At 40.3% G+C, this 19017-nt stretch overlaps 1 protein-coding gene across 6 annotated transcripts in view; it reads left to right on the forward strand.

Moving 5' to 3' along the window:
• The window catches only part of igfn1.1 (immunoglobulin like and fibronectin type III domain containing 1, tandem duplicate 1), a 32253-nt gene extending 13290 nt beyond the window's left edge, over nucleotides 1-18963 (forward strand). For 2 of the 6 annotated variants that reach the window (XM_020494518.2, XM_020494532.2), the window contains 21 exons: nucleotides 64-163; nucleotides 310-400; nucleotides 1911-2088; nucleotides 2242-2355; nucleotides 3519-3687; nucleotides 3955-4227; nucleotides 4374-5045; nucleotides 8844-8930; nucleotides 10375-10617; nucleotides 12224-12348; nucleotides 12578-12719; nucleotides 12833-13126; nucleotides 13635-13931; nucleotides 14128-14307; nucleotides 14453-14581; nucleotides 14679-14987; nucleotides 15131-15216; nucleotides 15361-15553; nucleotides 15663-15959; nucleotides 17216-17542; nucleotides 17709-18963. In XM_020494518.2, the coding sequence (XP_020350107.1) occupies nucleotides 64-163; nucleotides 310-400; nucleotides 1911-2088; nucleotides 2242-2355; nucleotides 3519-3687; nucleotides 3955-4227; nucleotides 4374-5045; nucleotides 8844-8930; nucleotides 10375-10617; nucleotides 12224-12348; nucleotides 12578-12719; nucleotides 12833-13126; nucleotides 13635-13931; nucleotides 14128-14307; nucleotides 14453-14581; nucleotides 14679-14987; nucleotides 15131-15216; nucleotides 15361-15553; nucleotides 15663-15959; nucleotides 17216-17542; nucleotides 17709-17713 (4311 nt within the window). In that variant the 3' untranslated portion in view covers nucleotides 17714-18963. Of the gene's footprint in view, nucleotides 1-63; nucleotides 164-309; nucleotides 401-1907; nucleotides 2089-2241; nucleotides 2356-3518; nucleotides 3688-3954; nucleotides 4228-4373; nucleotides 5046-8843; nucleotides 8931-10374; nucleotides 10618-12223; nucleotides 12349-12577; nucleotides 12720-12832; nucleotides 13127-13634; nucleotides 13932-14127; nucleotides 14308-14452; nucleotides 14582-14678; nucleotides 14988-15130; nucleotides 15217-15360; nucleotides 15554-15662; nucleotides 15960-17215; nucleotides 17543-17708 lie in introns of all 6 variants that reach the window. The other 4 variants (XM_020494509.2, XM_020494523.2, XM_020494542.2 and 1 more) reach the window with 3 other exon arrangements.
• Nucleotides 18964-19017: the final 54 nt, after the last annotated feature.

Consider the following 19017-nt stretch of genomic DNA (forward strand, 5'->3'; position numbering starts at 1 on the left):
TTATGGACCTTAACAGCAGTCAATGGGAAGTAAATAGTTAATACATTATCAGTTTGCTTACAGATCCCCAAAGTATGTGCAGAAGATGCCGACACCTACAAATGCTTTGCAACAAATGAGTATGGAAAGGCTGTTTGCACTATCCAGCTGAATGTCATTGAAGGTAGGACACACAAAAAGAGAATTCTAACACATCTAATCTAAACCTCTCTTAAGCAATATTTATCTTGTCATGCAAGTGCATTCTAATGATTTAAAAAGAATGATCAACAATTTAAGACATAAACATTACGAATCGTTTCTGTCCAGTTGGATTCAAAAAGACGAAGGAATTAGCCAAGTCCAAAGAAGAACAAGAAGCAGTCAAACCTGGGTCTTTTAGAACAATGTTGAAGAAGCGGTAAGAGAATGCATTACATTGTACTCATTGAACAGGTATTTTAGTGGTTGAAATGCAGTTCCCTAACTCCTAAACCTTTCAAACAGAAGACCTAATTCTCTAAAAAGAAGGTAACAATAAGTTAAAGCTCTCTGATTGAAAAGGGTTCAGGTCTGGAAAACACGCCCTAAGTGACAGAGGGAAACACAATGCTGAATAGATTTGTATAACAGGAGACAATTAATTTAAAAAGCAGACTAAATACAGGCTGCAACTCTGCAATAGCAATTCAAATGAATGCATGCATGGTAAATGATCATCCTGTGTGACTAAACACCTCCCTCTGCAATTGGATCCTGGACTTCCTGACGGGCCACCCCCATGTGGTAAGAGTAGGTAACAACACATCCACCACGCTGATCCTTAACACAGGGGCCTCTCAGGGGTGTTTGCTCAGTCCCGTCCTGTACTCCCTGTTCACTCATGACTGCATGGCCAGGCATGACTCCAACACCATCATCAAGTTTGTTGATGATTACCAACAACGATGGTTGTTCCTCTATTGGGAGGTCAGAGACCTGGCCATGTGGTGCCAAGACAACAACCTGTCCCTCAAAGTGATCAAGACAAAGGAGATTATTGTGGACTAGAGTAAAAGGAGGACCAAGTACGCCCCCATTCTCATCGACGGGGCTGCAGTGCAGCAGGTTGAGACCTTCAAGTTCCTTGGTGTCTACATCACCAACAAACTATCATGGTCCAAACACACTAAGACAGCCGTGAAGAGGGCACGACAAAGTCTTTTCCCCCTCAAGTGACTGAAAAAATTTGGCAATGGTCCTCAGTTCCTCAAAAGGTTCTACAGCTGCACCATCGAGAGCATCCTGACTGGTTGCATCACTGCCTGGTATGGCAACTGCTCGGCCTCCGACTGCAAGGCACTACAGAGAGTAGTGCGTACAGCCCAGTACATCACGGGGACCAAGCTTCCTGTCATCCAGGACCTCAATACCAGGTGGTGTCAGAGGAAGGCCCCAAAAATTTTCAAAGACTCCAGAAACCCTAGTCATGGACTGTTCTCTCTGCTACCGCACAGCAAGCAGTACCGGAGAACCAAGTCTAGGTCCAAAAGGCTTCATAACAGCTTCTACCACCAAGCCATAAGACTCCTGAACAGCTAATCAAAGGGCTACCCAGACCCCTCTTTTACGCTGCTGCTACTCTCTGTTTATTATCTACGCATAGTCACTTTTGTACTCTACCTACATGTACATATTACCTCAATACCTCAACTAACATTGACTTTGTACCGTTACCCCCTGTATATAGCCTCGCTATTGTTATTTTACCGCTGCTGTTTAATTATTTGTTACTTTTATTTTATATTTTTTACTTGTTTTTTTACTTGACACTTTTATTTCTTAACTTTTTAAAACATTGTAGGTTATGCACTTTTAATTAAGCATTTCACTGTACACCTGTTGTATTCGGCACATGTGACAAATAACATTTGATTTGATTTGATCAGCAGGGGAGATGTACATGAGCAAAAGCCACTCGAATCTGAAGAGAAAGTTTGGGAGATCCTGATGAGTGCCGACAAGAAAGATTATGAACAAATCTGTGCTGAGTACGGCATCACTAATTTTCGTGGGATGCTGACAAAACTGGCTGAAATGAAAAAGGAGAGAGAGGTTGAACAGGCACAGGTATAGTACTATGGAATATCTTTTTACTGGTGTTATTTTGAAGAAAACGCCAATAAAGTAAACAGGGAAATGTGTCAGTTACCTGTTTGATTTTTCAAAGATCTTATGGTTTCTCAGTCATTTTACCGTACCTTTTATATTTGTCTGTTTCAGTTTATTGAACATATCAGTTCGCTCAAACACATCGAAGTCAATGCTGATGAAAATGCAACGTTTGAAATTGACATGGATCTTAAAGATGCCAGCAGCAGAATTTTCCTCTACAAGGTATGAAAGCTCATACCAAACTGTTCAATAGCTCTCCTGTTTATTTCATTTAAATAAGTATTCAGACCCTTTATTTAGTACTTTTCTTGAAGCACCTTTAACAGCAATTACAGCCTCTAGTATTCTTGGGTATTCTTGGGCTTCAGTCTCGCCACTCTACCATAAAGACGTGATTGGTGTTGACAAGATGGTTGTCCTTCTGGAAGTTTCTCCCCTCCACAGAGCAAGGGGAGCTCTGGAGCTCTGTCAGATTTACCGTCGGGTTCTTGGTCACCTCCCTGACCAAGGCCTTTCTCCCCAGATTGCTCAGTTTGGCCGGGCAGCCAGCTCAAGGAAGAGTCTTGGTGATTCCAAACGTTTTCCATTTAAGAATGATGGAGGCCACTGTGTTTTTGGGGACTTTTATGCTGCAGACATGTTTTGGTACCCTTCCACAGATCTGTTCCTCGACACAATCATGTTCTGGGAACTCTACGGACATTTCCTTCGACCTCATGGCTTGGTTTATGCTCTGACATGCACTGTCAACTGTGGGACTTTATATAGACAGGTGTGTGCCCTTCCAAGTCATGTCCAATCAATTTAATTTACCACAGGTTGACGCCAATCAAGTTGTCGAAACATATCATGGATGATCAATGGAAACATGATGTACCTGAACTAAATTCATAGTCTCATAGCAAAGGGTCCGAATACTTATAAAATACGTTTTAAAAAACTGTTTTTGTTTTGGCATTATGGGGTATTGTCTGCAGATTGATGAGAAAAATGTTTCATTTAATCAATTTTAGAATAAGGCTGTAACAAAATGTGGAAAAAGGCAAGGAGTCTGAATACTTTCCGAATGACCTGTATCTACTTCCCCAGACTCAGATGAACTTTTGGATACTATTTTTATGTCTCTGTGTGCAGTTTAAAGGAAGTTGCCAACTAAATTTAGCGCAAATGCTAAGTAGAGTTAGCGCAGTGACAGGAAGTCTATGGGAACAGCTGTCGACTTCCAGTCACTGTGCTAACGATAGTTAGCATTGGCTCACAAAACTACCTCCAACTTCCTTCATAATGGACGCAGAGATATAAAACCGGTTTCAACGAGTTCATCTGACTCTCGGAAACTGCATAAAAAAAACGATAAAAAAGTAAAAGATATATACACTCTGCAGGATGGTGTTATGGTTCCTTACACCGTTGAGATGGAAGAAGAAATGAAGCACCAACTGAAACGAGTTGGCAAAAAATTCATTTTCACAATCAAAAATCTAGACCCGGAAGATGCTGGTCTCTATTCAGTGGATGTAGAGGGAGTTAACATCTTCTCTACGGATTTCAAAAGTGAGTACAAATGCAAATCGCAGTCTAAATAGAGACTAGAATTTTACAATAATATGATTATTATAAAATAGTTAATGATACTATGTGGAATTAAAGTTAAACAAGAGCAAATACATCACACTATACATTTCGGGAACTACAGCATTCTAGGACTAGAACTGCAGTATTTGTAAAATTGGTGTTTGAAGAATTTGAGAAGCATGACATGATTGTGTGAACTAGATTGGCTTCGTATGTATTATTCCCAACTCTCTATCCATCTTTCAGTTCCACCTGTAAATTTCGCCGTCAAAATTCAGGAGGTGAAGGCAGAAGAAAGACAAGATGCCATCTTTCAGTGTGTCTTAACGGCACCTATGGCTGAGATTAATTGGATGGGCAAGAGTGCCCCGATAGAAAATGATGACAAATTTGAAATCACAGTGTCTGAAGACAAGCTCATCCACAAGTTGTTAGTGAAGGATTGTCAGCCTTTGGACGCTGGTATCTACGCAGCTGTGGCAGGTATCCATTCCTGCAATGCCTGGCTTGTGGTGGAAGGTGAGGTTATTCAATTTTCTCATGGAATGTTTTTGAACAATCTTTCAGCATATCAGTTGCATTCATAACCATATAAATGAACGGTGAATCACACACACATCACTGGCTACCATTATATTAAATAACTCGCAAATTCTCTGATTTAGTTGACAAGAACCCTGCGAACAAAGGCAAGAAGATAGCTCGCAAAACAACCCAGGCTGGAGGAGGTGATTTGGATCTGGAGAAAATAGCAAAGGAGCAGGCGGAAAAACACAAGAAAGACATGGAAGAGAGGTTGGCGGAAGCAAAGATAAAGGCTGCCGAGAGAGGCGTCACTGACGCAGCCACCCAGGCTGAGAAAGAGGCCGCTGATGCAGCCTCAAAAGCCGCCAGAGAGGCAGCAAGGGCTGCGGAAGCTAAGGCTAAGGCTAAGGCAGAGAAAAAAGCTGCTAAATTAAAAGATGCTAAGGAGAAAGCAAAGGCAAAGAAGAAAGCCTCAGGTGGTGGAGCTGCAGGTGGTGGGGCTGCAGGTGCTGGGGCTGCAGGTGCTGGTGCTGCAGGTGCTGGGGCTGCAGGTGTTGGATCTGCAGGTGTTGGGGCTGCAGGTGTTGGGGCTGCAGGTGGTGGGGCTGCAGGTGGTGGTGCTGCAGGTGGTGGGGCTGCAGGTGGTGGTGCTGCAGGTGGTGGGGCTGCAGGTGGTGGGGCTGAGGGAGATGCTGGATCTGGATCGGAATACGATGACATAGTAGTAAGCACAGATGAGTCTGATGAGGAAGATGGAGCCAAAAAAACAAAGCGCGTGAGAAGTGGCCAAGTTGTTCCAGACACGTTCATAGGTAAGAAACTATTTCTTCCACTGATAAGATTTTGAAGTAATTTAAATGGAAGACATTGTGGCCAGTTTCCCGGACACAGATTTCGACAAATAAAACGTTCAATGGAGATTCTCCATTAAGCATGCTTTTTAGTTCTGGGAAACTGACCCATAGAGTGTATCTACTACACTAAATATAGTTCACCCAGATGTCATATTTCTATGACTGGGATGACTGTCTCAAGGTCATTAACATCATATTGTAATTGAAGTCACTGATTGACCATAGACGATTAATTTAGGTAAGGTAACCCCTAAAAGCACTACTTAAATGAATACTTCTGGATTTTGGATATTAGGCACTTGATCTATTTCACCTGAGAGAGGAATTTGTGGATACCACGTTTCTGTCTCTGTGTCCAGTAGGAAGGAAGTTAGAGCTTATGCAAGCCTTTCCCGAGTGGCGCAGCGGTGTAAGGCGCTGCATCTCAGTGCTACAGGGGTCACTACAGTCACCTAGTTCAAATCCAGGCTGTATCAAAACCGGCTGTGATTGGGAGTCCCATAGAAAGGTGCATAATTGGCCCAGCGTTGTCCTGGTTTGCCCGGTGTAGGCTGTCATTGTAAAATAAGAATTTGTTCTTAATTAACTGACTTGCTTAGTTAAATAAAGGTTCAATGTAAAAAAAGAATAATGTTAAAAAAATATCCATTGTGCTAGCGTTAGTTAGCAACTTCCTTCAAACTGCATGCAGAGACATAAAAATGGTATCCAAGAGTTTATCTGCGGAAGTTGATACAGGGCCTCATTGCCAAAATCCCCAAGTATCCCTTTAAGAAGTACCTGCATCCATTTTAAAATAGTTTTTTTGTTATCACTTTTTTTTAATCGCTTTTTCTCTTTTTCTCCCTTCTGTTTTTGCGTAATCATGCTGACAACAACTGACATACATTACCAGTCAGAAGTTTGAACACACCTACTCATTCAAGGGTTTTTCTTTAGTTTTACTATTTTCTACATTGTAGGATTATGCTGAGCATCAAAAAAATGTTAAACAAATCAAAATATATTTTATATTTGAGATTCTTCAAAGTAGCCACCCTTTGCCTTGATGACAGCTTTGCACACTCTTGGCATTCTAACTGGGTATTCCTTGCCTGTGGCGGTCCTTATGAGCGCCAGTTCCATCATAGAGCTTCACCTGGAATGCTTTTCCAACAGTCTTGAAAGAATTCCCACATATGCTGTGCACTTGTTGGCTGCTTTTCCTTCACTCTGTGGTCCAACTCATCCCAAACCATCTCAATTGGGTTGAGGTCAGGTAATTGTGGAGGACAGGTCATCCGATGCAGCCCTCCATCATTCTCCTTCTTGGTAAAATAGCCCTTACACAGCCTGTAAGTGTGTTGGGTCATTGTCCTGTTGAAAAACAAATGATAGTCCCACTAAGCGCAAATCAGATGGGATGGCATATCACTGAAGAATAATGTGGTAGCCATGCTGGTTAAGTGTGCCTTGAATTCAAAATAAATCACAGACAGTGTCACCAGCAAAGCACCCCGAGACCATCAAACCTCCTCCTCCATGCTTCATGGTGGGAAACACACATGCAGAGATCATCCGTTCACCTACTCTGCGTCTCACAAAGACATGGTGGTTGTAATCAAAAATCTTACATTTTGACTAATCAGACAGATTTCCACCGCAGATTTCCACCGCAAGCATGCCCATTGCTTGTGTTTCTTGGTCCAAGCAAGTCTCTTCTTTCTATTGGTGTCCTTTAGTAGTGGTTTCTTTGCAGCAATTTGACCATGAAGGCTTGATTCACGCATTCTCCTCTGAACAGTTGATGTTGAGATGTGTCTGTTACTTGACTCTGTGAAGCATTTATTTGGGCGGCAATTTCTGAGGCTGGGAACTTATCCTCTGCAGCAGAGGTAACTGGGTATTCCTTGCCTGTAGCGGTCCTCATGAGAGCCAGTTTCATCATAGAGCTTGATGGTTTTTGTGACTGTACTTTCAAAGTTCTTGAAATTGTCCAGATTAAGACATAAAGTTCAGTCAAAGTAATGATAGACTGTCGCTTCTCTTTACTTATTTCAGCTGTTCTTGCCATGATATGGACTTTTGCCAAATAGGGCTATCTTCTGTATACCACCCTTACCTTGTCACAACATAACTGATTGGTCAAATGCATTAAGAAGGAAATAAATTCCACAAACAAGGCACACCTGTTAATTGAAATGCATTCCAGGTGACAAACTCATAACGCAGGCTAAGAGAATTCCAAGAGTGTGCAAAGCTGTCATCAAGGCAAATCAAATCAAATCAAATCAAATGTATTTATATAGCCCTTCGTACATCAGCTGATATCTCAAAGTGCTGTACAGAAACCCAGCCTAAAACCCCAAACAGCAAGCAATGCAGGTGTAGAAGCACGGTGGCTAGGAAAAACTACCTAGAAAGGCCAAAACCTAGGAAGAAACCTAGAGAGGAACCAGGCTATGTGGGGTGGCCAGTCCTCTTCTGGCTGTGCCGCGTGGAGATTATAACAGAACATGGCCAAGATGTTCAAATGTTCATAAATGACCAGCATGGTCGTATAATAATAAGGCAGAACAGTTGAAACTGGAGCAGCAGCACGGTCAGATGGACTGGGGACAGCAAGGAGTCATCATGTCAGGTAGTCCTGGGGCATGGTCCTAGGTGCTCAGGTCCTCCGAGAGAGAGAAAAAAAGAGAGAATTAGAGAGAGCATATGTGGGGTGGCCAGTCCTCTTCTGGCTGTGCCTTGGTGGAGATTATAACAGAACATGGCCAAGATGTTCAAATGTTCATAAATGACCAGCATGGTCGTATAATAATAAGGCAGAACAGTTGAAACTGGAGCAGCAGCACAGCCAGATGGACTGGGGACAGCAAGGAGTCATCATGTCAGGTAATCCTGGGGCATGGTCCAAGGGGTCAGGTCCTCCGAGGGAGAGAAAGAAAGAGAGAAGGAGAGAATTAGAGAACGCACACTTAGATTCACACAGGACACCGAATAGGACAGGAGAAGTACTCCAGATATAACAAACTGACCCTAGCCCCCCGACACATAAACTACTGCAGCATAAATACTGGAGGCTGAGACAGCAGGGGTCAGGAGACACTGTGGACCCATCCGAGGACACCCCCGGACAGGGCCAAACAGGAAGGATATAACCCCACCCACTTTGCCAAAGCACAGCCCCCACACCACTAGAGGGATATCTTCAACCACCAACTTACCATCCTGAGACAGGGCCGAGTATAGCCCAAAAAGATCTCCGCCATGGCACAACCCAAGGGGGGGCGCCAACCCAGACAGGATGACCACATCAGTGAATCAACAAAGGGTGGCTACTCTGAATAATATAAAATATAAAATACATTTAATTTGTTTAACTCTTTTTTTGGTTGCTACATGATTCCATAGAGTGTTATTTCACAGTTTTGATGTCTCCACTATTATTCCACAATGTAGAAAATAGTACAAATAAAGAAAAACCCTTGAATGAGTAGGTGTGTCCAAACGTTTAACTGGTATTGTATATTATTGTCAAAGGAGACGCAACATCTAATTATATGATTAGCTTGCACATTTTGCCATTTTGTAGTTTAAATGATTATAAATCAACATCAGTATATGGAACATGGTCTGATTTGATCATATTAATGTGCTAGCAAACCAACTTCATTACAAATACGTTTGCCTTTAAAGTAAATACAAAAATTCACAAGCTAAATACATACAATTGAAATTGTTTGACATCAACTTGAAATTGATGATCACCAATAGATGATGATGAGGAAGCTTCAAGTGAGCAATCGGGGAAACGTGGGAAACGCACAAGGCAAGGCCCACTGCTCAAGGAAGAGATTGTTGGTAAGATGTTGTGAAGGTTGATGAACATGCATGGAAACAGGTTGGTTTAATATCAAAGTCATTTGTCGGAAATGACTTTGGCACGCCGGCCTGATAAATGAAGGAAATCTTTGTTTACTCAAAGAAATCCTAAACCTAATATTTACACTGACATTTAGGACTAATATTAACCCTCAAATGTATGATGCGTTTGTTATTGAAGTTTATATACATTATATCAAGGGAGATGAAAAACAAAACAATTTTACGCCATAACTGTCAACCAAAATAGATCCCACACTCTATGACTTCATATGTAGTCAGAAATAATTGACTAAAACTGTGGCACTGTAGTTAAACATAACATCTGCCACATTATGATGTACTAATTATCATAATTTGAAATACATTTTCATAAATTCATAGGCCTATTTGTTTACTTTAGAGTGGACTGTTCTACAGAATATATTGACAAACTTGATGAAGTGGTTTGAAAAATGCATACACAGGTCACCAACCATGTCAAAATAATGTCCAAACTAACAATTACTGTCCCTAGTAGGAGCATCCATCACTTTGTGTCTGAACCTCAGATAAATACTTAGTAGGGAAAGATTGAATTTCCAACCAAGTCGAGCTCGAGTACCTTTCTCTGGAAGTGCTGAGTTGGTTGTGTTATCTTTTTTCTTTTGATTATTAACTGCCTTCTTATTTTAACAAATAATAACAAGCACAGTTTAACATACCTCTTACTAATCTTTATGTAAAATGCAACATGTACATAATTACCGTTGACTCTTTGAAATACAAATATGACCTAATGTTTGTGTTTTATACGCCACGTGTGTGTGCTTCGATGTTTCATCTGTATGTTATTTGTGTGTTGTGTTGACCAGTTGTGAATGTTTGCTTTTGAAAAAGGGACTCTTTATTTATTTCTCAAACCAACAAACTTGTTCAGGGGCAGAACGACAGGTTTTTACCTTGACAGCTCGGGGATTCGATCTTGCAACCTTTCGATTACTTGTCCAATGCTCTAACCACTAGGCAAGGAGCACTCTTTTCATTACATAGACTGGTGAAGGAATTTGCCAGGTTACTTATTCAAGTACAACAAAAATAAGTTATAGGTAAAAGGATATTGTCTTCATATTTCCTCAAAATGTTTTTTATTTTGAGGAAAATGTCAATTACATCCAGCTACTAACCAGAGTAGTTATGGATACGTAAGGTTTGTCAGTTTCTGGAACTCTATTGGATAAGGAATTGGAACCCAATTCTTCACCACCCCTTCTGTGTTAAAGTTATAGTTTTTGTGCAATTGTTAATGTTGTTATTGTTGCTTTTGTTATCGTGGATGTGGTTGTTACTGCTGTTGTTACTGTTAAAATGCCTTACCCAACAATAGTCGACAAATAATCAAGTGATTCGAGTGATTGACAGTGATTATAATAATCATTACTAGGAAAGACAAATAGTAATGGCACAGCCAAAGATGCCAAAGTCCAAAAAAGAAAGACAAAGAGCGGAGGTGGTGCTGGTGCTGCCGGGCCAGCAAACGGTGGTGCGTCTGCCAACAATGGTGAGGCTGCAAGTGGCGATGAGGCTTCAAGTGCTGATGAGGCCAACGAGCCAGCAGAAGCTGCTAAGCGTGGCAAGCGCACAGGCCGCACAAGGCCAGGCCCAATTCTTCAGGAGACGATCATTGGTAAGATCATGGATACTGCATTGACTACTGCATGGGAGGCACCCTTCAAGGATCAAAGTCATTTGATAAAACAAATGACTTTTCCGGTTTGAGGCTGGGCTTACAGAACACACGTGTGATCATTTAGAATAATGCTGGGTTTTAATCCTTACTTATTACATCCCTGACCCTTTGGGATGATGGTGTTCTTGAATAAGGGTGGCTTTAACAATGGTTAACAATCCATACTTCACATAGACATTGATTATCATACAGCACATTTACATGTATTCTAGATTTTTCATAATTGATAGGAACTTATTAATTATATTAAACCATGTAGTTTACAAGTCATTTCTAGCAGAGCATATTAATGATGGATGACAAAATTGCATCCATGTCGCCGCCTTAGTGTTTGTGTGTGCTACAGTATGTTTAAAAAGCATCTGTGTTCGTAGTTTGTTTGTCTTAACAAACATTCTTGCCTGTGTAACCTAGTACGGAAATAAATCCCAGAAATGTGGTTTCATTACTAAAACACAATCACGTCAGAAGATCACAGAAGACTCAAACCATATTTCAAGAAGATAAAAATTAACATGGAACGTCAGCAACTCATGAAAATATACGAAGATTGAAGTGTGAATACATAAGAATGGAGTTGATGGTTTGGAAGGTGATGTGAACATATAAGAAGAAAATATTTCAATCATTATTTGAATATGTTGGTAACCCATTGTATAAAAGGGATATTGCCCTCGACTTCATCTCAGGCCTAACAGCACACGTACCAATATATCTTCCAAACGCGGGCTTCTCGGACATTATCACTTAAATAAGAAGAGCTCAAGCTTTAGAAAGAGAAATAAAGATATATGAAGACTTCTTGCTTTGGAAGCCACCTGGAAGATAAAACCTAATGTTTTAGAAAGTGATATGAAAAAAACCTGCACCTCTTACACATAACAATTGTCATAGCCAAGAATGAATGGCTTCATTTATTTCACACAGTACACTGAAGATGTGAATATCTCTTGTCAATTATCACCTTGACCAAAGAGCTATGGCAGCAAACAAGAATGAAGGCCAAGAGTGAAGAATAATACTCATGCCATACCCAGGCTAACAGAAAGAGAATATAACGGAAAATAAAAACATATCAACAAATTCCTGAAATAACAATATGGAAAAACTCAATCTTCAACATTTTGCTTAAACAATCAAAGTAGAAGTGACATTTTGCAATCTTCAACTACGCTGAAGTTCAACGTTGTCTGTTTTTAATCCATCACACCTCTTAAATCATTTATGTTTAAACATCACAATTTACATTTGAACATGTATTTTATAGATAAACTGCTTAATAAAATACATGTAATTTAATAAATGTAAACAGTAATGTATGATTCAGGATTCTGAGGACTCGGAGCTTAAGGTAAGTCAGTACACTAAGATGACTGTATTGTGTGCCAGGAATACATGCATGAACTGTATAACAAAGACAGATTGCAACGAATTTAATTATTTTACTTAATATGATTTCCAACACTCACCCTGCAGGTAATTACATAAGGGTGAGCTGCAATTTAAGAACGGCCACTAATTGTAAATCTGGTAAATCCTCCAGACCCTGGCGTTCACTTCAACCTTGGGCTTTCTGACGTCACCGCCATACTGGGAGACCCAGCCGAACTTGTCTGTAAGCTGAGCAAGGAAAATGTCGATGGGGTATGGTACCTGAATGGAGATGAGGTGAGCATCTATGTTGCAGTATAATTTAGCCAATCACCACTTCAATACATATTATTATGCTGGCCATAGAAAAACACCAATACGTTATTATTTGTATTAATATAGTTTAGTCCTTATATAGCGTTTTAGTGTTTGTGTTATGGGCTATTATTAGTTGTTTTAATGGCCTTTGCAAAACAGACGAGATTTAAGAGATATATCAGTCTAAATATTGTGTTTTCCTGTTCAGATTCAACCCGATGATGTTCTTACCATGTCTAAAGATGGATTCTTCCAATCCCTGAAAATCAGCAAAATCTCAGAGGACTATGCTGGAAAATACAAATTTGAGGCAGATGGGCGTAAAACAGAGGCCATGATTGTTGTTGAAGGTCTAAATCTATTTAACTTTTTTAAAATCTTGCATGTAATCTTAGCACAACATTCATTATATTTAATAACATCCTTAAATTCACTCATTATATTATTGTACCTTTCTTTGTAGATCCACCTAGATTCGACACAGAGGAATTGAAAAAGTTTACTGTCCCAATCATTACTAAAAAAGGTCAAAAAGCCACTTTCAAGATACCATTTGTGGGTCGGGATCCAATGAAGATCCAATGGTACCATGACGGCGAGGAGCTATCAGACGACACAAACATCAAGATAGAGCATGGAGAGGGTTATAGTCAACTAACTCTTAACAAGTTACAGCGCAAAGACACTGGAGAAATCAAGTTCAAACTCAAAAATGAGTTTGGAACTGTTGAAGCCTTTGCGAAGATCATTGTAACTGGTACATTTATTTTCTCTGGGTCCAAGCAAGAACTTCTCTTTGATTTGGTGTGAATACCTGATTGTTATAAGTCAGTTAGGCCAATTTTATTTTTCAAACTATGCAAGATAAAATCTAATAAAAAAATAAAATAGTTACAATATTTAAGTGATAAATTAAAGGGATAGTGCAAGATTAAGCCCTTTATCTCCTTACCCAGAGTTAAAAGAGCTCATGGATACCATTTTTACTTCTCTGCATCCAGTAGGAATGAAGTAGGTGGTAGCATGTTAGCTGTTCCGGTAGACTTCCAGTCATTGCGTTAAAGCTAGTTCGTATTGGCTCGCAAAATCTAACTCTTAACTTCATACTGCATGCAGAGACATACACATGGTATCCATCAGTTCATCTGACTCTGGGTAAGTAGATAAATTGCCTCAATATTGCACTGTCCCCTTAAGTTCAGGAAGAAATTGTATGACTCTAAGAGAAATAGCACAGAGTAAAAGCTGCATCTGTTTCTTCACAGACAAGCCCACCCCTCCCTTGGGACCTCTGGAGATTATTGAAGCCTCTCAAAATGCTATTGAGGTGAAGTGGAGGTCCCCAAAGGATGATGGTGGCTGTAAGATACTAAACTACATCCTGGAACGTCAACAGATAGGCCGCAACACCTGGAAGAAGCTGGGTCCGATCGGTCCAGAGGCCCACTACAAGGACAGTGATGTGGACCATGGCAGGAGGTACTGTTACAAAATCAGGGCCGACACTGAGATGGGCAGCAGTGAGTTGATGGAGACAGAGGATGTCCAGGCTGGCACAAAAGGTGGGCGCATAGATATTTGAGGTCCATTTAGGGTGATTCAGGATACTATGTGTTATTTTGTAAATCTCAATGTGCATTGTCTAGTACAGAATAACAATACCACATTGTTTAATGCTGAAATGAAGTGATTTATTTTGTATATATATTAATACCGAACCAGACGACAGTTGTCGCTAAACCATATTTCTGTACTTAGCATACGCTGGACCCCCTTCTGCACCCAAAGTGGTCAGTGCCTTCAAGGACTGTATCACTCTGACATGGAATCCCCCTTCCAACACTGGAGGAACCAACATTCTGGGATATAACATGGAGAAACGCAAGAAGGGAAGCAATCTTTGGAGCCCTGTCAATCCTGCAGATGATAAGATTAAAGGTTTCACCATTTCAACTTCTGTTTTAATGTATTGTTCTTTTCTTGTTCATCTCCAAATACCAGGAAACATGTTTTTCCATACATGAAGTATTAAAGTTTCACCCATAACTTGCGCTATTGTTTTGTATGTATGCTTGTGCCACAGAGAAGGAGTTTGGTGTGAAGGACGTGATAGAGGGTATGGAATACGAATTCCGTGTGGCAGCTATCAACAACTCTGGAGCTGGTGAATTTGGCACTCCGTCTGAGTTTGTGTTTGCCAGGGATCCAAAAAGTAGGTCATACTCAATGGTACTTTGTGTACGTAGATATTCTTTCAAATTAATCCATAGCTTTAAGAGACCTATTACTATGTCATTGTGTAATTTCAGAGCCCCCCGGTAAAGTAATTGACCTGAAGGTGACAGACTCCACCTACACCACCTTGTCCCTGGGTTGGACTAAACCAAAGGAGAAAGCGGGGGTTGAGGATGAAGCCAAGGGATTCTTCGTGGAGATTAGACCAGCAGAAAGTCCAGAGTGGGACCGCTGTAACAATAACCCCAGCACCATGACCTCCTTCACAGTGAAAGGCATGAAGTCAATGGCAATGTACTGGGTGAGAGTGATCGCCACCAATGACGGGGGAGAAGGCAAGCCGCAAGAGCTGGACAACTACATCCTGGCTATGCCTCCCCCTGGTAAGACCTTGAATTTCTAACATCCCTGTTGGCATCAACATATTGAGATGATCCAGTTTGATTGCAAGCACCCCCCCCCCCCCAACTTTGACTGTGTAGTCACAAAAATGTGAATGTTGTTCTTATGCTTTTGCATCATCCAGTCAGGCCTAGATTCACTGATCAAAAAGTCAAGAGTTTCATGGTGGTACAAGCAGGGAATTCTGCACGATTCAACATGAACTTTGAGGTACAGTGTAAATCGTTTTTTTTTATTTCTATGTCTAAAAGAATATCCACTGTCATACAAATGGAGAGAACCCAAATTAATTATTCACCAGTTGTATAAATTTGTTATGTAGATGTAGTGATTACATTCTGTTATTCTTCACAGGCCTCCCCTTGGCCAGATGTTACCTGGATGAAGGATGGCATGCCTGTGTCCAAACGGGTTACCATCAGTAATGCTGAAGGGGCATCCCAACTTTTGATTCCTTCTTCAGAGCGCTCAGATACAGGAATCTATACCATTATGGTCAAGAATATCGTTGGCCAGGAGACATTCAGCATTGAGATCAGAGTTACAGGTGAGATGCTGATAACATGGCTGACTGTGGTTCTGTTAATAACCAAGTTGAAAGCAGTTGAGGTCCAGTGTTAATCATTCATCACATAATTATTTGTGGTCCGATCTAGACGAGCCCAAACCTCCAGGTCCTGTGGAGGTAGATGAGAACGTACCGGGCACAGTTACCATCTCCTGGTCACCATCTCCTGATGAGAAGAGGGATGACAGGCTGCACTACCTGGTGTCGAAACGTGACTCAAGCAAGAGAACGTGGCACACAGTGGCAGACCACATCTTTAACAACAAGTTCACAGCCTGCAACATCATGCCTGGCAGAGAGTACCAGTTTCGTGTCTATGCCAAGAATGACATGGGCTCTTCTCAACCCTCAGAATCACCAAAGTGGGAAATCACAGGCAAAAAAGGTTTGTAAAAGCTGTTGATTTTGGGCCAGTCTTTTTTAGTGTCCATGTGCTTTGAAATGCATCAGAGTGGTTTTACTGCTTAACATACAAAAAGGCTGGACATTTGTGGGGTCACTTGTTGGTAATCCAATACTCTACTCAGCAAACTGGGTGCAGTTTATCACACTGCCATCCGTTTTGTTACTAAAGCACCTTATACCACCCACCACTGCGACCTGTATGCTCTAGTCGGCTGGCCCTCGCTACATGTTCGACATGTTCGTCGCCAGACCCACTGGCTCCAAGTCATCTACAAGTCTATGCTAGGTAAAGCTCCGCCTTATCTCAGTTCACTGGTCACGATGGCAACACCCACCCGTAGCACGTGCTCCAGCAGGTGTATCTCACAGATCATCCCTATAGCCAAAACCTCATTTGGCCGCCTTTCCTTCCAGTTCTCTGCTGCCTGCGACTGGAACAAATTGCAAAAATCTCTGAAGTTGGAGACTTTTATCTCCCTCACCAACTTTAAACATCTGCTATCTGAGCAGCTAACCGATCGCTGCAGCTGTACATAGTCCATCGGTATATAGCCCACTCAATTGACCTACCTCATCCCCATACTGTTTTTATTTTATTTACCTTTCTGCTCTTTTGCACACCACACCACTACCTGCACATGTTCATCTGCTCATTTATCATAAATTGTAATTATTCACTCCTATGGCCTATTTATTGCCTACCTCCTCATGCCTTTTGCGCACAATGTATATAGATTCTCTTTTTTTCTACTATGTTATTGACTTGTTTATTGTTTATTGTTTACTCCATGTGTAACTCTGTGTTGTTGTCTGTTCACACTGCTATGCTTTATCTTGGCCAGGTCGCAGTTGCAAATGAGAACTTGTTCTCAACTAGCCTACCTGGTTAAATAAAGGTGAAATAAAATATTTAAAAAAATTCTAATCCCAATAACTGAGAGCTTGGGACCTGACTGGTCGAGTCTCCCCAGCTTGTCATTTGACCGTTAGATGAAGGGAAGTGTCCGTTCATGGTTTGCTCCTCCCAGAAGGAATCTTTATTCTTTATTCTTTATTTTAACATTATTCTATAATGCTAAAGCTTTATTAAAGATATGTTTTTTTGGTCAGCAACTGGTGAGCGGACATTTACCCTTTATCAGCTTTCATTTCTGTCCATGTGCCAAATTCGGATGTGTGTAATAACTACTATCATCTTCAACAAGGTATGTGTTGTCTCTGTGTTTGTGTTTTCAGAAAGGTTTGTGCTGGACAGGCCAGAGACTAAGACCTGCAACCTAGAGCGTCCTCCCAAGTTCCTTGTCCCATTGAAAATGCACACCGCACCACAAGGTTATGAGTGCTACATGAGCTGTGCTGTCAGAGGGGACCCAACACCCCATGTCACATGGTACCGTAATAATATCAGCCTCAACACCAACACCAACTACCTAATCTCCAACACCTGTGGGGTCTGCTCCATGCTCATACTGAGGGTTGGACCCAAGGACACTGGAGAGTACAAAATCATCGCAGAGAACAACCTGGGCAGGGCAGAGTGTTCCACTAAGCTCACTGTCTCAGGTATAAACACCTTTTTTTTGCTGTACTATATTGAAATGCAAATCTGAGAGATAAAACTAATTTCTTCTAGTTTTCTGAGAGCAAACAATGAATTTGAAATGGAAACCAATTCATTTAAAAACAGTTTGACTTATTTATAATCCCATTTTGTGTTCTTGTTTTTCAGATTAGATTGGCCTTAAAAAGAAGACAATCATGCCCTTATTTTTTTTTCAAATAGCCTAAAGGAAAACTCCACCCAAAAATGATTTGTTGGTATTTGTTTCATTAGCCCATTGTTGACATAGTCCCACATTATTTTGCTTATCAACAATCAGGTTTTCAAGATATTCAACTTTCAAAATACAGATATCATCCTCCGTATGATAAATTTTGTATCATATGATGCTGCTTTTTGTATCTCATGATGTAACATGCATCATACAGGGTTGATTTCTGTATTTTGAATGTGACATATCTTGAAAATTTGATTGCTGACAACAAAAATAGTTTAGGACTATGTAAACAATGGACAAATGAAACAAATGCCAAAACAGTTTTGGGGTGGAATTTTCCTTTCACAGAATTCCTCTGTTGTTTTCCAGTTCTGTGTAGAAATTACATTGTGTATATTTTTAAGTTCAGCCTTCCCTGTATCACATTTAACATAAGACTATTCTACATTCTGGGTGCTGCATATGTTTGAAGATCTCAGGTTGAGTACAATACAATGCATCACTCTTTGAATTAAGGCGAGACCATTATGTAATGTAAAAACAGTGTTCAATAATCAATAGCAGCCTAAAATCAAGTCCTGAATAGTTTCATGTTTTTTTCTTCTCAAAGTGCAATATTGGTATAGGAAAGATGATTGGAAATTGAAATGATGCATGTTGCTCTTGTTTTCAGTGGCTTTTGAGTAAATTTGATTTAGAAAATGAACAGTAAAAACAAGCAGAGAGAGAGAGATCAAGGTTTACTGGCGTAAACATTCAAATAAGAACTGAAAATGCGTGGCTGTGTTTCATTAACTTCAAAGGTACTTACTAATTTGTGAAATGTATTTTGCTGTGAAATGTGAAATGTGTAATGCTGAATTGCCCATTTTTTCTTTGAAAACTAGAATCAATATTTGTTGTCTATAGTGTTTGTTTTTGTTTTCCTCTTTCATTTCCATTAGGCTATTTTTAATTATTAAACTAAATGTAAAATGTTTAATATAATAGAACTTAATCAATCTACTAGCTTCAACTAATCACAATGTAGAAGTAAAACATATAATGGATCTGAATGGTGTGTTGTAAAAGAGATATTTTTATGTTGGCTACGCTATGTACAAGAGCTTGGTGTAAATACATATTTCAAGCTCATATGTTGTAGGAAGTTTGAATTCTAAATGTTTGAACAGGAGAGTCAATAAAAATCAGTGATTATTAGTTTAATTTGCGTCCATTTTTGTGATGCTTTTTAGACATACAGGAATGCTTAAGTGATTT

The sequence above is a fragment of the Oncorhynchus kisutch genome, linkage group LG1 (genome assembly GCF_002021735.2).
Source record: "Oncorhynchus kisutch isolate 150728-3 linkage group LG1, Okis_V2, whole genome shotgun sequence".
Taxonomy (NCBI): domain Eukaryota; kingdom Metazoa; phylum Chordata; class Actinopteri; order Salmoniformes; family Salmonidae; genus Oncorhynchus; species Oncorhynchus kisutch.